The sequence below is a fragment of the Myotis lucifugus genome, unplaced genomic scaffold, assembly GCF_000147115.1.
Source record: "Myotis lucifugus unplaced genomic scaffold, Myoluc2.0 scaffold_49, whole genome shotgun sequence".
Lineage (NCBI taxonomy): Eukaryota > Metazoa > Chordata > Mammalia > Chiroptera > Vespertilionidae > Myotis > Myotis lucifugus.
In genome coordinates, this window is record NW_005871097.1 from 3,421,427 (window position 1) to 3,438,104 (window position 16,678).

The 16,678-nt window shown below is 40.6% G+C and overlaps 1 protein-coding gene across 12 annotated transcripts in view; it reads right to left on the reverse strand.

Annotated features, from left to right (window-relative positions):
- Positions 1 to 787: 787 nt before the first annotated feature.
- TXLNG (taxilin gamma) overlaps positions 788 to 16,678 on the reverse strand; it is a 55,873-nt gene continuing 39,982 nt past the window's right edge. For 8 of the 12 annotated variants that reach the window (XM_014455701.2, XM_023753697.1, XM_014455695.2 and 5 more), the window contains 3 exons: positions 7,198 to 7,290; positions 5,098 to 5,217; positions 788 to 3,677 (listed from right to left, as the gene is read on the reverse strand). In XM_014455701.2, coding sequence (XP_014311187.1) covers positions 3,345 to 3,677; positions 5,098 to 5,217; positions 7,198 to 7,290 — 546 coding nt within the window. In that variant the 3' untranslated portion in view covers positions 788 to 3,344. The remainder of the gene's footprint in view (positions 3,678 to 5,097; positions 5,218 to 7,197; positions 7,291 to 16,678) is intronic. The other 4 variants (XM_006088565.3, XM_014455700.2, XM_023753695.1 and 1 more) reach the window with 3 other exon arrangements.

A 16,678-nucleotide genomic window follows, 5' to 3' on the forward strand; every position in this document is an offset into this window, starting at 1 on the left:
TGTCCCCTTTATTGAGGTGTGTGTTTGTGTGTGTGTCTGTCTGTCTCCCTTTCTCGTGAGCATTTCCTGAATTTCTTTCTACAGTGCATGACAGTATCCTAAATGCAAAGGTGGGAGAAGTTAGGTGTCTATTTTGTGTTTGGTAGATTTGTAAACCTAGAGAACTACCTTAACTTCTGTGTCATTTGACCCACACCCTGTTTATGCTTTAACTTTGGGAGTGTTTAAAGAAACACTAGATTCCCCCCCTCCCCCCAAAAGAATGAAAGAAAGCTTGTTTGCTTACATGACAGGGATCTATAGAGGGGACAAAACCAGCTTACAAGCTGGCCCCTCAACCTATATTGTAAGGCCTGCCAGCTAGGAATGGCTTTCACGTTTATTTTTTGAATGCTTAGACAAAAATAGAAACAAAAATATGTGACAAAAACCTTGTGTGGCCCACTATACCTAAAATACTATACCCCTGACTTAGAGAAAATTTAATGTTACATTTTGCTCATTATAAGGTCTTTCCTGTGTGTCTCTCTGTGTATAACAAATACCTATATATACTTAGTCCCCTGTTATTTAAATAGGTACACCCTGGAATGTGCTAAGAGTAGCCAAGACTGAAAAGGTACCAACAAACAGTGGTTTGGCTACATGAAATGGGTCTTCTGCCACCCAGAGGATAAACGGTGCCCCATCCCTTAAAGTCCAAGAAACCAACTACCTACACCTTTCTTTGGACTTTACTGTTATATATAATTAAGGCCATGTGGATAAAAAGAATACACAGAAGCTGTTAAATTATCATACATATTTACTTAATCTATACAGAATTGAGTAGATAAAATCAGATTCACATTAGTGAAAAATCTCTACAAAATGTCCTTGAAAAGCAAAACAAGACTGCCTCTTAACAATTCGTATCCTCATGAAAGACGTGGGCTGTAAAAATAAAGCAGTGTGTTTAGCACAAACTAGAAGATATCTGCATCATTTTTTCACAGTTATTTCCATCTACAGTCTGAAAGAGGTAGATTTTTTTCTGCAACACCTGAGAATTGAATTGTGATAACCAGGTGTTTATAATAAAGGCAGTTGCATACATAACTAAAAATACTGGTCTCAAGACCAAGAAATGTACTCCTACAAGTCAGGATGAAATGGTCCATTTTCTCTACTGCCACTATAAATACACATAAGATTCCATGGTGGTACAACAAGTGCAATTGAAGTGAATTTGACATTTAACCCTTTTCTGGGCCAGCCTAGTAGCAGTACAGTGTTCTAGAATATATTAGGTACAACAGCGTGCTACGAAGCCACAACACTGGGCTGGTGAGGTGACTGCTTTAGGAGAGTGTCCTTCTCAGGGTCCCATATATTTTTATTCACAGGATAATGGGAGGACAGATTCTGAAAGGACACCAAATGCATCCAAGACAGAATCAATATCCTTTAAACACCATGGTAGCATCTAGCTAAAAATACATAGTAGTAAGCCAAAAGCAGCAGGCCAAGTACTGTTAATCACATTTTTATAAAGCCCTTGAAAATAGGCAACAGGTCCAAAGATTTACAGTCTTCCACACAAACACCACAATGAGACGTGGTGGGCTACACAAATGGCTTAAAACATTAATAAGAGCTGTACATCCAGCAGAATTTTTGTGAAATGTGATTAGTACTAATTTTAAAGTAGATATTTCTGATAATACATACCACCATTTCCTCTCTGGGAAATGAGTCCAATATTTCATTTAGAAGCAGGGGGGAGGGGTATTTATAAGAGGCTGTTTGAGGGAGGGTATGATTGTTTCTGTTTCAAGCTCATTTTGACAGAGTGATTAGATAACCTACTTTGTGGATTTCTTTTCCTCTACCATCTGGCCCCTTGATTAATATGACCGATGGTGGAAGCTTAGATATAATCCTCCACTCCAGGTGCTGTTTCCTATCTACTGGACAATTTTCAATTCTTTCAACACAGTTTAGACCATGAATGTGAACAAAGAGTTTATTCAGTCTAGTAAGCAATTTAAGAAGTGTCAGTTTGGTAGTTTTGCTCAGTGGAATGTGCTAACATTAGTTGTACTGGAGCCTTTTTATCTCATAAAGTATTTCAATGCAAATTATACTAGGGACAAAAATCAAAACTTTAATCACTGCAGCTGAGCAATCATTTACTACATTTGACACTGTAAAGAACAAAGGAAAATTAATCCAAAGATGATGTGCTTAATTTCAAAAGTCCCCCCATTCCAAGTGTAGAGATATTGATAATACTGTTTTTCTTTATAAAAACAGTAAGAAAAGGGTGAGAAACAGATGGAAAGCATTCATAATACATCCTGACTACTTAACTGTGCAAAGTTTTCCCAAAGTTAAAAATGTTGGTTCCAGTCTTTCTGTTTTGGAAATGAAATGAAATCAGTTTCAGTTGAATAGAGAACTTGGCTGATAGGACTATTTTAAAAGTTGAACACCAAGTTTAAATAGCCAGAAGGTAGTGGAGGGACTTCTGCTTGGTGAAAGCTACACATTAACTTACCTTCATTGTCTTAGAGGGATATCAGTAACTGCTTTCTGTGGGAAGTGGAGGATGTGTACCCAAATGGAAAACAAACCACCTACCCCATAATAAGCTTCTGGGTGGTCCAAATTCACCACTGGTTCTAACTAACCTGAAACTGAAGCAGTATGACTTAGTTACATAAACATTAAGCCTGTTTGTCGAATTATTTGCCTGCATATACTACATTGTTTACATGATACAATAGTCTGCCAAAACTTTGAGGAAATTGAGGCTACGACCACCTCAATTTGTCGAGTGATATATTATAAAAAATACTTGGAATTAAATATGCTGTTTGTTTCTGTCCCAACCCTAGAGGGGTTTTTTACTTGGCATTTAAATGGGTTATTAAACAAAACTAATCATCTTGATGTTTTCTTTTATTTATTAATATTGATGGGGGGCCAGGACGTTTAAATGAGTTATTGTTTTCACATCAAGGAACCATTATCAGGACAAAGTTCTCTTGTAATGAATGGTCGGCCCTGTCTTGAGTGAAATTTTAATTAGGATGATTTTGTGCAAGGAGCAGTGAAGAAAGGACAAGGCAAATGACCACATGCATTCCAATGAAGGGAAACGAAGCAGATGTGCCACACAGCTGAGGAAAACTATTCAAAACTGCTAAGCAGCCTCCTGTACCACCTAAGTCCAGTAGTTCTAAGAAAATACAGATATGGTAGAAAAAGTAAGAAAATTTTCACCACAAAACCAATAATTACTACTAACAGAGAAAGTTATACACAAAATAGAGCTCTCAATACAGTGATCGTACTTCATCTCAGTCTACTGACTCGATGGTTGGCCCGGTGCCTAGGGACGCGGCCTTGTGTGCGGCTGGCTTCTCCTTGGCTGCCTTGGGCGAGGCCACCATGGGGACTCCAGCACCGCTGTTCCAGGCAGTGTTCAGCTCCTTAGGAGAAGCCAGGGCTGCACAGGGCTGTGTCACACGCGGTGCTAGTTTTGCACCTGCCACTTTCCCCGAGACCTGTTCCTTTAGGACTTCCACCTTCTCGTTGAGCTCATTCCTCTCCGTCTGAAGAGCCCTGCACAGCTTCTCTAACCGTTCCAGTTTTATTTGAAAGGCCTTGTACTCTTTATCGCGGACGGTTTTCTGTAGGAAAAAAAAAGATGTATGTAACCTCACTGAGGATGAATTGGGTTACTGGATACCAAAAAATTAAGTAATCTGAGCCACATTGGAAAGTACTTGTTTAATCTCTTCATGAACATGTTCAATTCTTCAAGCATCTAACGTTCTAGCTAGCTTCACTGCAGACACATCTATGAATACCACAGGCTATTTGTAATACAATATTGTTTTAAGGTGACAAAATTCAATTCCCTTTGTCATGTTTCTTAAAACCAAAATACACTTTTAACATTTTATAGGCCTGGCTGGCGTGGCTAAGTGGTTGAGCATTGATTTGTGAACTAGGAGGTCACAGTTCGATTCCTAATCAGGCCATATGCCCGGGTTGTGGGCTTGATCCCATGAGGTGCATGGTGATCAATGATTCTCATCATTGATTATTTCTCTCCCTTCCTATACCTTCCTCTCTGAAATCAAAATTTTTTTTTAAATCATTAAAAAAAGAAACACATTTTGTATTGATGAAATATTCAGGAAATTCAAGAGACTAATTCATCACAAACTAGTAGATGAAAATTAAGGGCCACCCTAACCAGTTTGGCTCAGTGGATAGAGCATCGGCCTTCGGACTGAAGGGTCCCAGGTTCAATTCCGGTCAAGGGCATGCACCTTGGTTGCGGGCACATCCCCAGTAGGGAGTGTGCAGGAGGCAGCTGATCGATGTTTCTCTCTCATCAATGATTCTAACTCTCTATCCCTCTCCCTTCCTCTCTGTAAGAAAATCAATAAAATACATATTTTTTTAAATTAAGAGCCTGATTAAAAACAACTCATTTTTGCATAGATTTCCTTTCTACCAATTTTCAGGTGAGAAGATCGAAGGTTTGAAATCTAGTGTGTGTAAACAATACATTTCAGCTTTAGAAGACTGCCTTTTTGAACAGACCAAGTTAAAACAGAAAGGGACCAGAGTTGTTCACCTGTTCTCTCACTGGGAAAGCTGACCAGTGCTTCTTGAGGCGGGGGCCCTGTTACCCACAGCACATCAGCACCAAGAAAGCCAAATTATCTGACCCCACCCAGGCATAGTGAATCAAACATGGCGTGAGCCTAGCAGTCTGGGTCTGTCTGAACAAGCTGGAGTTGATGCAAGCTCAAGTTTGAGAAACCCTACTCTACACAAAAGCAAAATCTAGATGCTTTACAGCTTCTCCAACACAAGCCTGGGCTAATGCACTGCAGACAGAGTAGGGAAGTTAATGCTTCATGCGGGCCCTACACCTACAACTGAGCTTTTCTGCCAGGAAAGCCAGCACAGGTTCCACTCAGCAATCCACCTGGCTCTGGCCAGAGTCCTGAACTATAGCACGAGTGTCACAGCACACACACCCTGCCCTGATATATAACTGAACTGTATGAGTCCCCATGACTAAGAACACACCTTAGTCACGGGAAACCACCTCACCTCTTCAGCCATCTGCAGAAGCGCTTTGTTATTGTTTTCCCACTTGGTACGCCATAATATTGTTTCTTTTTCCAGTTTTTTTATTTTCTTTGTCATCTGTGAATCAACACAATCGCAAATTTAAATTCAAAGTACCATGTCTTAGCTTAAAGTTCCTGTCCCACCACAAAAACCTTTGAATATTCCTCCCCACCCCCATCACTGCACATGCCTGGCCCAGCTGACAGCTGTGCCTGAATGCTGGTAGCAGAGCTTATTTCAGAAGCTTCTAGGAACCAAAGCAGGGGTTTCATATTATGAGAAAAAAAAAACTAATCTCAATTTTGAGGTAGCAGCACATGGAGGAAGCTGTCACACATCACACTGAACTCAGTCAAGTTGGAGTGTATCTTTCATTCCATGTGGGGGGGTAGCAAGAGGTGAGAACCTCCTTCTCCCCAAGTTGTACGAAAAAAATGGCCATGTTTGTGAGTTTTCTGTCTGAATTGGATAATTCATCTGATCCTTGGAAGAACCCCAAAAAGATTAAAAATTGGGTGCTCTACCACAACCTCTGAGACATCAGTTTCAGAACTAGAGGCAGCATAATTTAGTGATGACTCCAATAACGAAATTTGCTAATAATAAAATGGGTCCAGAAATAAAAAAAATGTTTTTAAACCTATGCTACATGACCCCAGTTTTCTTAAGTTCAGAAGGAGATATACCTATGCTCATCAATGAGCCCCATATTCAGGATTCCTTTATGCAGCATTGTCCCTCAGCTCTGATCCCAGTGGAGGCACCGAGCCAGATGCTGGTAGCAAGGAACAAAGATAAGACAGCCAGTGCTGCTCGGTGCATGGGTTACCCATGAAACTACAAGGCTGAGTGGGACAAAGGCTGTGGAAGAAGCCATGAAAGATCTTGGTTGAGTGCTAACCAACAGTGATCTCTAGCCACTAGCAGAGAGGAAATGTGTTCCAGTCCAGAGGATTCTCCAGAAGGATCCTGGATTGGGGAGCCCACGTCTTAAACTCTTTTACCTCGACAGTGCCCATGCATTGGATGGAGCCCACAGCTACAGTGTTCACTGTGTGTAAGACTCCCCCCTCGACTGGAGCCTCAGCTGAAGGGACTGGCAGGCGGAACTAATCTGCAGCTCACTGAATTCTACAGATTACTGAGTCTAAAAATATCTGAAGGTAGTAATTTGAGCACTTAACATGGCTAAGCACTATCTAAAATACTCTACTTTATGAAGGGAAGGTATTTTTGTTATTTTTAACAAGGAAGGAACAGAAAGGTGCAGAAAGGTTAAATAACTTGTCTATGGTCACACATTATATGATGCAGTAGGGACATTAACCCAGAACCAACACGTAAGATTTGGTAATAGTCATGGCTAATACCTACCAAATGCTTACAAAGTGCAAGACACTGCTGTACTACTCCCCAACCCACCACCACTTTTAAAAAGCCCCCATTTTTAAGGGGAATATGCTAAGTAAACTAAGGATGGATGGGTATGGATGTATTTTGGTTCTTAGTTGACATCAAGGAAATCTCTTTCCTTAATGTAGGCAGGAAAATGAAACAAAAGCCAAACAATTGGTTTGGTTGAGGGGAAAAAAATTCAGTGGGACTACAGTTAGCACAAAAGAAAAGCTAAAAAGGTAGGAACACCAATATATACATATCAACTAACCAAAATAGGCAATTATTGTTTCAGGCTTGTATGTCTTTAAATAATTTAATCTCCAAGGACACAGAACTATGTGAAGGGGGAGTGGGGGAGAGGAATCACCTGAAATGAATAAAACATGACACACACACAAAAAAAGAAACCACTTTATTTCTAACAAATGGTATTTAATAGAGGAATTTGCTTTAATAAAGACAATTTAAGAGCACAGAGATCACCAGCTTTGTGGGGTACACACAGGGCAAAATAGCCAAATATGATGTTACTGGAGGATCAGAAAAGATGGAAGATAGTACCATAAGAACAAACTCATCCAAGTAGTGATCATGCTTAAAATAGCTTCTTTTTCAAATTCCCTTTTAAGTAACATTCTACTAAAAATATGCAAATACCTTTTCCATTTCCTGCCGGAAGGTTGTAAACAGTTCGTTGCTTTTTGCCATGGTAGTCTGGAATTCTTCAAACTTATCCATATAAAGAGAAAGCTACAGAAAAAGGTATAACATATTCTGAGTTCCAGGTAAACAATTTAAAATCCCAAAGACTTTCATAATGAACACACTATGGTTAAATGTTAATTGTTACACAACTGACAGAAATAAGAACAAATGCCAAAAACAGATGTGAATAAACTATTTTAAACAAATAAGAACAAATGTGCATACAATCCTTGGACAGTAGGCATAGATGGCTGAAGTCCTAATAACCAACAGAAATGCACCAAAACTTAGGAAATCTGTTGATTTAACCATCTTTTCAGATGTAATGTTTAAAATGTAAAAATATTTACTAACTTCATTCTGCCAATTATATTAAAAATTGGAGAACTTCCCAGGCAGCATGGCTCAGTGGTTGAACATCAACCCATGAACCAGGTCAGTTTGACTCCCGGTCAGAGCACATGCCCAGATTGTGGGCTCTATCCCCACAGCTGATCAATAATTCTCTCTCATCATTGATGTTTCTCTCTCTCTCACTTCCTCTGAAATCAATAAAAACATATATTTTTTTAAATATTTTTTATTGATTTTTTACAGAGAGGAAGGGAGAGGAATAGAGAGCCAGAAACATCGATGAGAGAGAAACATTGATCAGCTGCCTCCTGCACACTCCCTACTGGGGATGTGCCTGCAACCAAGGTACATGCCCTTGACTGGAATCGAACCTGGGACCCTTCAGTCCGCAGGCCGATGCTCTATCCACTGAACCAAACCAGTCAGGGCTAAAAACATTTTTTTAAAGGAAAAAACTGTACTAGGTAAAGAACATTCTTTTAGAATACTACCTGCATAATTCTTAGCTTGACATTCAAAGATATCTTTCCTTGACGTAGGCAGGAAAATAAAAGCCAAAGAACTGGTTTGGTTGGGGGAAAAAGAATTCAGTGGGAGTACAGTTAAAAAGAAAAAAGCTAAAAGGTAGAAATACTGATTTTTCTTTTAACTCCTACTCTCAGAGAATTTTTATACTAGCTCATAAAATAATGCTAACCAAGAGGCCAAGAAGAATACAGAACAGGGAGTCACCTCCCCCTAGAACAGGAATTCAGAGAAGGGGGTATACAATAGGGGTCAGAACAGAATAATTAGGGAAAGTTTCAGGTGGGCGAGGCCTGACCTAGGCCTCAAGGGTAGGCTGAATTATTTTAGACCAGAAGGGAACCTTTTAGAGTCCATCTAATATGATTATTTTCAGGATGAGAAAACAGGCCCAAAGAAATACAATGTTTTGCTCAAGGTCACACAATACATGTAAGGAAAGCAGAGAAGAATAAAAGATCATCAGTCCTAGCTGGTTTGGCTCAATGGAGCATTGGCCCTCAAACTGAAGGGACTCGGGAATAGGGAGTTCAATTCCAGTCAAGGGCATGTACCTCTATCGCAGGCTCGATCCCTTGGGGCGCTCCGGGGCCATGTGGGAGGCAACCAATTGATGTCTCTCTAACATCGATGTTTCTCTGTGTCTTTCCCCTTCCCCTCCACTCTCTCTAAAAATCAATGGAAAAATGTCCTCATGTGAGGATTAACAACAAAAAGATCACCAGAGGCCAAGAAACAGCATAAGTGAGGCCTTTTCACTTTTAGCAGTGCTGCATGAGGAAAATTAAACCACCATGTGAACAGACCTGACCTAGGCCTCAAGGGTAGGTTGGAGAGGGAGTAGGATGTGAAACTGACAGAACCAACCCACCAGTTATCAGGTGGGATGGGCATATAGAGAGCACTTAGAAGCAAGCTCTGCTGAATGTGGGAGGGAGAAGCAGACTAGAAGCACTGTTACCAGTGACAAGCTAGATAGCCAAAGCATGCCTGCAGAAAGGTGAGGGCTAGGGCAAGGATGAAGACATTTAAGGGAATATTGCAGAAGAGTGCAGAGGACTTGTGAGCAGTCTGTAAAGGGACACACAATGACAGTGCCTCTGAGGCTGCTGGCCTGGAGGTGGGAACAACAGCAGTGCTCAGGCAGAATAGGGAGTTCTGGTACTTTAGGGAGATATGAAGTTACGGCAGTTTTTATTAATGCTTCGTTTTTATTGAAGATGGCACACACAGGCAGACTGCCCCATCTGAGAGGCCAATGCTGGCCCACTCTGGTAGTCAGTCAGTGGGAACTACCATGACACCTGGACTTATGTGGCTGGATTTACAACACAGTGGGTCAAGATACACCAAGTCTATGAGATCATCAACAAGTTCTGGAAACTGACATGGTAAGAGCACAGAATGAGACCGACTTTTGGGAAGGACAGCCACATTTAGGGAGCGGGAAAAGGAAGAGGTGACAGCAAAGGAAACAAACTAATGATCAAATTACATGACACAAGGTGACACAGATCAGAAAAAAGTTGCACCGGGTCCAGCCAGCATGGCTCAGTGGTTGAGCGTTGACCTATGAACCAGGAGGTCATGGTCTGATTCCTGGTCAGGACACATGCCTGAGTTGCAGGCTTAATCTCAAGTAGAGGGAATGCAGGAGGCGGCCGATCAATGATTCTCATCATTGATGTTTCTCTCTCTCCCCTCTCCCTTTCTCTCTGAAATCAATAAAAACATATATTTTTTGGACGGAAATGGAGGAGAGCATGTGCTGGGGGATGGGGATGGTCGGGGAGAGGTCAATGGAAGAAAAAGGAGACTTATGTAATATTTTAAACAATAAAGAATTTAAATATATATATATGCGTTTTTAAAATCCACCACCACCACCACCACCATAGCCTGGCCAGTGTAGTTCAGTGGTTGAGCGTTGACCTGTGAACCTGGAAGTCATGGTTCAATTCCCGGTCAGGGCTGATGACTGGGTTGCAGGCTCAATTCCCAGTGTGGACCATGTAGGAGGCAGCCGATCAATGATTCTCTCTCATCATTGATGTTTCTATTTCTATCTCTCTCCCTTCCTCTCTGAAACCAATAAAAACCAAATCTTTGAAAAATAACTAATTTTGAGTCCTTACATTAAAGAAACTAATTATATAATAAAACTTTTAAATGAGTAATACTTTTTTCAACAGAATGTAATCCAGTTAATTGAAAAAGGGTGAATTATAGGTACAAACGCCTAATTTCCCTTGTTCATAAACACATGGGAAGTCTTTTCTGTACCTTTTCGTTGAGAGGGGAGGTATATGGTACCCTTACTCCACACAAGGCAACCATAAAGGAAGATTGCGTTAGGAAAAACCTAAGGGGTCTGGATTGAAAAATAGGGAGGCAACAAAGAAAAGCCCAGGCCCAGATGGCTTCATAGGTGAATTCTACCAAACATTTAAATGAGATTTCTGATTATTCTCAAATTCTTCCAAAAAATTAAACAGGAGGGGTCACTCCCAAACTTATTTTACAAAGCCAGCATTACCCTGATACCAAAGCCAGATAAGGATACTACAAGAAAATTACAGCCCTAACCGGTTTGGCTCAGTGGATAGAGCTTCGGCCTGCGGACTGAAAGGTCCCAGGTTCGATTCCGGTCAAGGGCATGTACCTTGGTTGCGGGCACATCCCCAGTGGGAGGTGTGCAGGAGGCAGCTGATCGATGTTACTCTCTCATTGATGTTTCTGACTCTCTATCCCTCTCCCTTCCTCTCTGTAAAAAATCAATAAAATATTTTTTTTTTAAAAAAGAAAATTACAGACCAACACCCCTAATGAACATAGATACAAAAATTCTCAACAAAATACTACCAAACTGAATTTTTTAAATTTTTATTTTATTGATTTTTAAAGAAAGGAAGGGGGTGGGGAGATAGAGAGAGAGAAACATCAATTTGCTGTTCCACTTCTTTATGTATCCATTGGTTGCTTCTTGTACGTGCCCTGACCAGGGATGGAACCTGTAACCTTGGAGTATCGGGATGATGCTCTAACCAACTGAGCTACCTGGCCAGGGCCAAGCAAACTGAATTCAATCGTCAATGATCAAATGGGATTTACCCCGAGATGCAAGAATGGTTCAATATATGTAAATCAATAAATGTCATACACCAAAGATAAAAATCATAATTGCCTCGATAGATACAGAAAAGACATTTGACAAAATTCAACATCCATTCATGATATAAATGCTCAACATATTTGGCAGAGAAGGAACATACTTCAACATAATAAAGGCCATATATGAAAGACCCACAGCTAACATCATACTTGACAGTAAAAGGCTGAAAGCTTTCCCTTTAAGATAAAAATAAGATAAGGGTGCCCACTGGCACTACTTCTACTCAACACTACTGGAATGCCTAGCTAGAGCAATTGGGCAAGAAATAAAAGGCATCCAAATCAGAAAGGAAGAAGTAAAATTATCTCTGTATTGCTGATGATCTAATCTCATATATAGAAAATCCAAAGACTCAACCAAGACAGAACGAATTCAGTAAAGATTAAAAAAAAAATCAACATATAGAAATCAGTTCCGTTTCTATATACTAACAACAAAATATAAAAAAATCAACATATAGAACATAATCATCCTGGTTTACAATAGCATAAAAAAAGATAAAATACTTAGCAATAAGTTTGAAGAAAAAAAAGAAAGATCTATACACTGAAAACTATAAGACACTGATGAAATTGAAGAAGACAGAAATAATTGGAAAGATATAGAAGAGTAATTAGTACTATTAAAATGTCCATACTACCTAAAGCCATTTATATAGTCAATGCAATAGAACCAGGTGCCTGGTTCTATTCCCTATCAAAATTCCAATGGCATTTTTTTTTTTCATGGAAATAGAAAATAGCAATCCTAATATTTGTATGGAACCACAAAGAACCTGAACAAAAAAATCTGTAGGAAGAACAAAACTGGAGGTGCTATGCTTCCTGATTTCAAACTATACTACAAAGCTAAAGTAATAAAACAGTATGGGACTGGCATAGAAAGAGACCAATGGAACAGCACTGAGATCCAAGAAATAAACCTACACAAATATGGTCAAATAGGCTGATGAAAACCAAGATGGCGGCATAGGTAAAGACCGGAGTTTGCTGCTTAGCACAACCACTTCAAGAATACAACTAAAAGACGGAACGGACAGCATCCAGAACCACAAGAAGGCTGGCTGAGTGGAAATTCTAGAACTAGAAGGAAAGAGAAAAGCATACCGAGACACAGAGGAGGTGCGGTGCGGAAGTAAAGTACGGAGGAACGGAGGCGCATGCAGAGAGGGCTGGCAGCTGAGGACATGGTTGTCTTTTTCAATTGGGAGAGAGTCTCAAGCTCTGAGCTCAGTTTCAGGCGAGTCTCGGGGGACCCAGACTCATACGGGATAAACTAGACTGTTTGGCATCGGTCGGAACTCGAGCGCAGCTTTCTCTCAGAGGTGCTTGCAGCGATTGCCAGGACACTGAGAAGCGGGGCCTCTGAGGGCAGCTATAGCTGCTTGCTCCGCCCTGTTGACCCCCTGGGATCCCCGCCCCGCCCAAGCTGTGCGCCGGCTTTTGCATATGAAAGGCCTGGCCCTTTGCAACCTGAAAATTATCTAACAAACTGCAGCTGGCCCAAGGCCCCACAGCAACTCACATTGCTTCACAGCTGAGCTCCTGCTGGGTAGCCTCAGGTAGAGGCTAAATTAGCACCTCCTTAGAGCTCCAGGAGCCAGTGTACCCAGTGGTCAGAGTGGGACCATCCAGATTACAACTCCTCAGATCCATAAGGGACACACTCAGGGGGCAGATTCAGTGAGCACCAAAGCCCCACTGAAGCAAGTCTTGCCCCAGAGGGGTGTCTCCAACACAGAAGTTCTCCCACTGCAGACACAGCTGATTCTCATAGCCAATTGGCCTGGAGGTCAATTCCTCCCAGTGATACCTACAACAATCAACGCTTAACTACAACAAGACTGTGCACACAGCCCACAAGGGGGTGCACCAAGAGTGTCCACCTCAGGTAATTGGGGAGGCTGAGCCACTGGGCCCTATAGGACACCTAGCACAGAAAGCCACTCTATCAACACAGGGAAGCATAAAAAATGCGGAGACAAAGAAACAGGACACAAATGACAGAAATGGATGAAAGCAAACTACTGGATATAGAGTTCAAAACCACACTTTTAAGGTTTTTAAAGAACTTTCTAGAAACCACCGATTAATTTAGTAAGACCCTCAAAAAGTCTGGTGAGACCGCCGATAAATGTAGTGAGACCGCCGATAAATGTAGTGAGACCCTCAAGAAATCTAGTGAGACCCTCGAGGTTATGAAAAAGGACCAACTAGAAATTAAGCATACACTGACTGAAATAAAGGATATTATGCAGAGTTCCAACAGCAGACTAGAGGATCGCAAGAATCAAGTCAAAGATTTGAAATACAAAGAAGCAAAAAACACCCAACCGGAAAAGCAAAAGGAAAAAAGAATCCAAAAATACAAAGATAGTGTAAGGAGCCTCTGGGACAGCTTCAAGCGTACCAACATCCGAATTATAGGGGTGCCAGAAGAAGACAGAGAGCAAGATATTGAAAACCTATTTGAAGAAATAATGACAGAAAACTTCCCCTACCTGGTGAAAGAAATAGACTTACAAGTCCAGGAAGCGCAGAGAACCCCAAACAAAAGGAATCCAAAGAGGAACACATCAAGACACATCATAATTAAAATGCCAAGAGCAAAAGACAAAGAGAGAATCTTAAAAGCAGCAAGAGAAAGACAGTCAGTTACCTACAAGGGAGTACCCATACGACTGTCAGCTGATTTCTCAACAGAAACTTTGCAGGCCAGAAGGGAGTGGCAAGAAATATTCAAAGTAATGAATGCCAAGAACCTACAACCAAGATTACTTTATCCAGCAAAGCTATCATTCAGAATGGAAGGTCAGATAAAGAGCTTCACAGATAAGGAAAAGCTAAAGGAGTTCACATCACCACCAAACCAGTATTATATGAAATGCTGAAAGGTATCCTTTAAGAAGAGGAAGAAGAAGAAAAAGGTAAAGATAAAAATTATGAACAACAAATACACATCTATCAACAAGTGAATCTAAAAATCAAGTGAATAAATAATCTGATGAACAGAATAAACTGGTGATTATAATAGAATCAGGGGCATAGAAAGGGATGGACTGACTATTCTTGGGGGGGAAAGGGGTGTGGGGGATGCAGGAAGAGACTGGGCAAACATCGTGCACCTATGGATGAGGACAGTGGGGGGGGGGGCGGATGGTGGGGGGGGGAACCGGGTGGAGGGGAGCTATGGGGGGAAAAAGAGGAACAACTGTAATCATCTGAACGATAAAGATTTAATTTAAATATATATATATAGTCAACTAATATGTGACAGGGAGGCCAAGAATACTCAATGGGGAAAGGACTGTCTCTTCAATAAATGGTGCTGGGAAAACTGGATATCCACATGTGAAAGAATGAAATCGGACTGCTATCTTAAACACCACTCACAAAAATTAACTTGAAATGGATTAAGAACATAAACATAAGACCTGAAACCATAATACTCCTAGAAGAAAACAAAAGTAAAAAGCTCCTGATAGTGGTCTTGGCAATGATTTTTTTGGATCTGACACCAAAAGCACAAACAACAAAAGCAAAAAAACCACAACTACATGGAAAAGCTTCTGCACAGCCCAGTTTAATCTCCTCTCTGCCTACCAACAAAGATGGGTGCTTTCTCTGCTGAGAGCCACATGCTTGGAAACTGTAGAAATAGTATGTTCCAAGATTCTAATGCAGCAATAAATGTACAAGAAAACAGGATTTCTAAAACTTAATTATATGACAACATGGATCACCCTGAGAACATTAGGCTAAGTGAGGAAAGTTAGGCAGAGAAAGATAAATACTGTATGATATATCACTTAAATGTGGATACTAAAAAAGCTCTTAAAAACAGAGTAAAATGGTGGTTACCAGAGGATGACAGGAGGGGAAATAGAACAGATATTGTTAACTGGTACAAACTTGCAATGAATACTACGGCCATACTGTACTACTCAGAGATATTGTGGGTTCAGTTCCAGACCACCACAATAAAGTGAATATTGCAATAAACAGTCACAAACTTTTTGGTTTCTTATTGCATATCACGTTATGGTTACGCTATACTGTAGTCTATTAAGTGTGCAATAGCATCATGTCTAATAAAACAATGTACAGCCTTGCCAGTTTGGCTCAGTGGTTGAGTGTTGACCTATGAACCGGCAGCCAACCAATGATTCTCTCTCATCATTGATGTTTCCCTCTTTCTCTCCCTCTCCCTTCCTCTCTGAAATAAAAAAATATTTTTAATAAAAAAATATTTTTTAATCAGTAAAAAACTTACTTTTAAAAAAAATGTACATGCCTTAATTAAAAACATTTAGCTAAAACCTGCTAACCATAAAAATATAGGAATCTTCTGTACAGCAGAAGAAACAACAAAATAAAAAGGCAACCTATGGAATGGGAGAAAATATCTGCAAACCATATATATGATAAGCCGTTACTATCCAATTATATAAGGAACTCATACAATTCAACAGCAATAAAACAAACAATCCAATTTAAAAATGGGCAGAAGTTGCCGAAACCGGTTTGGCTCAGTGGATAGAGTGTCAGCCTGCAGACTGAAAGGTCCCAGGTTCGATTCCGGTCAAGGGCATGTACCTGGGTTGCAGGCACATCCCCAGTAGGAGATGTGCAGGAGGCAGCTGATCGATGTTTCTCTCTCATCGATGTTTCTAACTCTCTATCTCTCTCCCTTCCTCTCTGTAAAAAATCAATAAAATATATTTAAAAAAAAATAAAATAAAAAAAATAAAAATAAAAATGGGCAGAAGTCATGAATAGACATTTTTCCAAAGACATCCAAATGGCCAAGAGGTACATGAAAAGGTATTCAGTATCACTAATCATCAGGGCAGCAGATTTTCAACTGGTGTGCTACAAGAATTTATCACAGGCACTGACCTCTTTTCCCTTAGATTGTCAAATAAATAAAAAAATGACAACAGCCAACACAACAATAGCAGCCTGGTGTGAATGAGTCAAAATCATACCTTTTCTTTTTAGTCAGATCAGCAAAAAATATTTTTGGCATGCAGGAGAATTTTATTAACTAGTTTGTGTGTGCCATGAGATGAAAAAGGTTGAAAAATCACTGCATCAGGGTAATGCAAACCAAAACCACAGTGAGATACTACCTCATTAGAATGGCTATTATAAAAAAACTAGAGGCCCGGTGCACAAAATTTGTGCACAGGAAGGGGGGAGGATGTCTGACTGATGGCTTAGGCTGAGAGGTGCTCCCCCTGTGGGATCGGGCTGAAACTGCCTCTCCAACATACCCCGAGGGGTCCTGGATTGCGAGAGGGCACAGGCCAAGCTGAGGGACCCCACTGGTGCACGACCAGTCTCAGTCCCAATCGGCCAGACCACAGCAGCAAGCTTACCT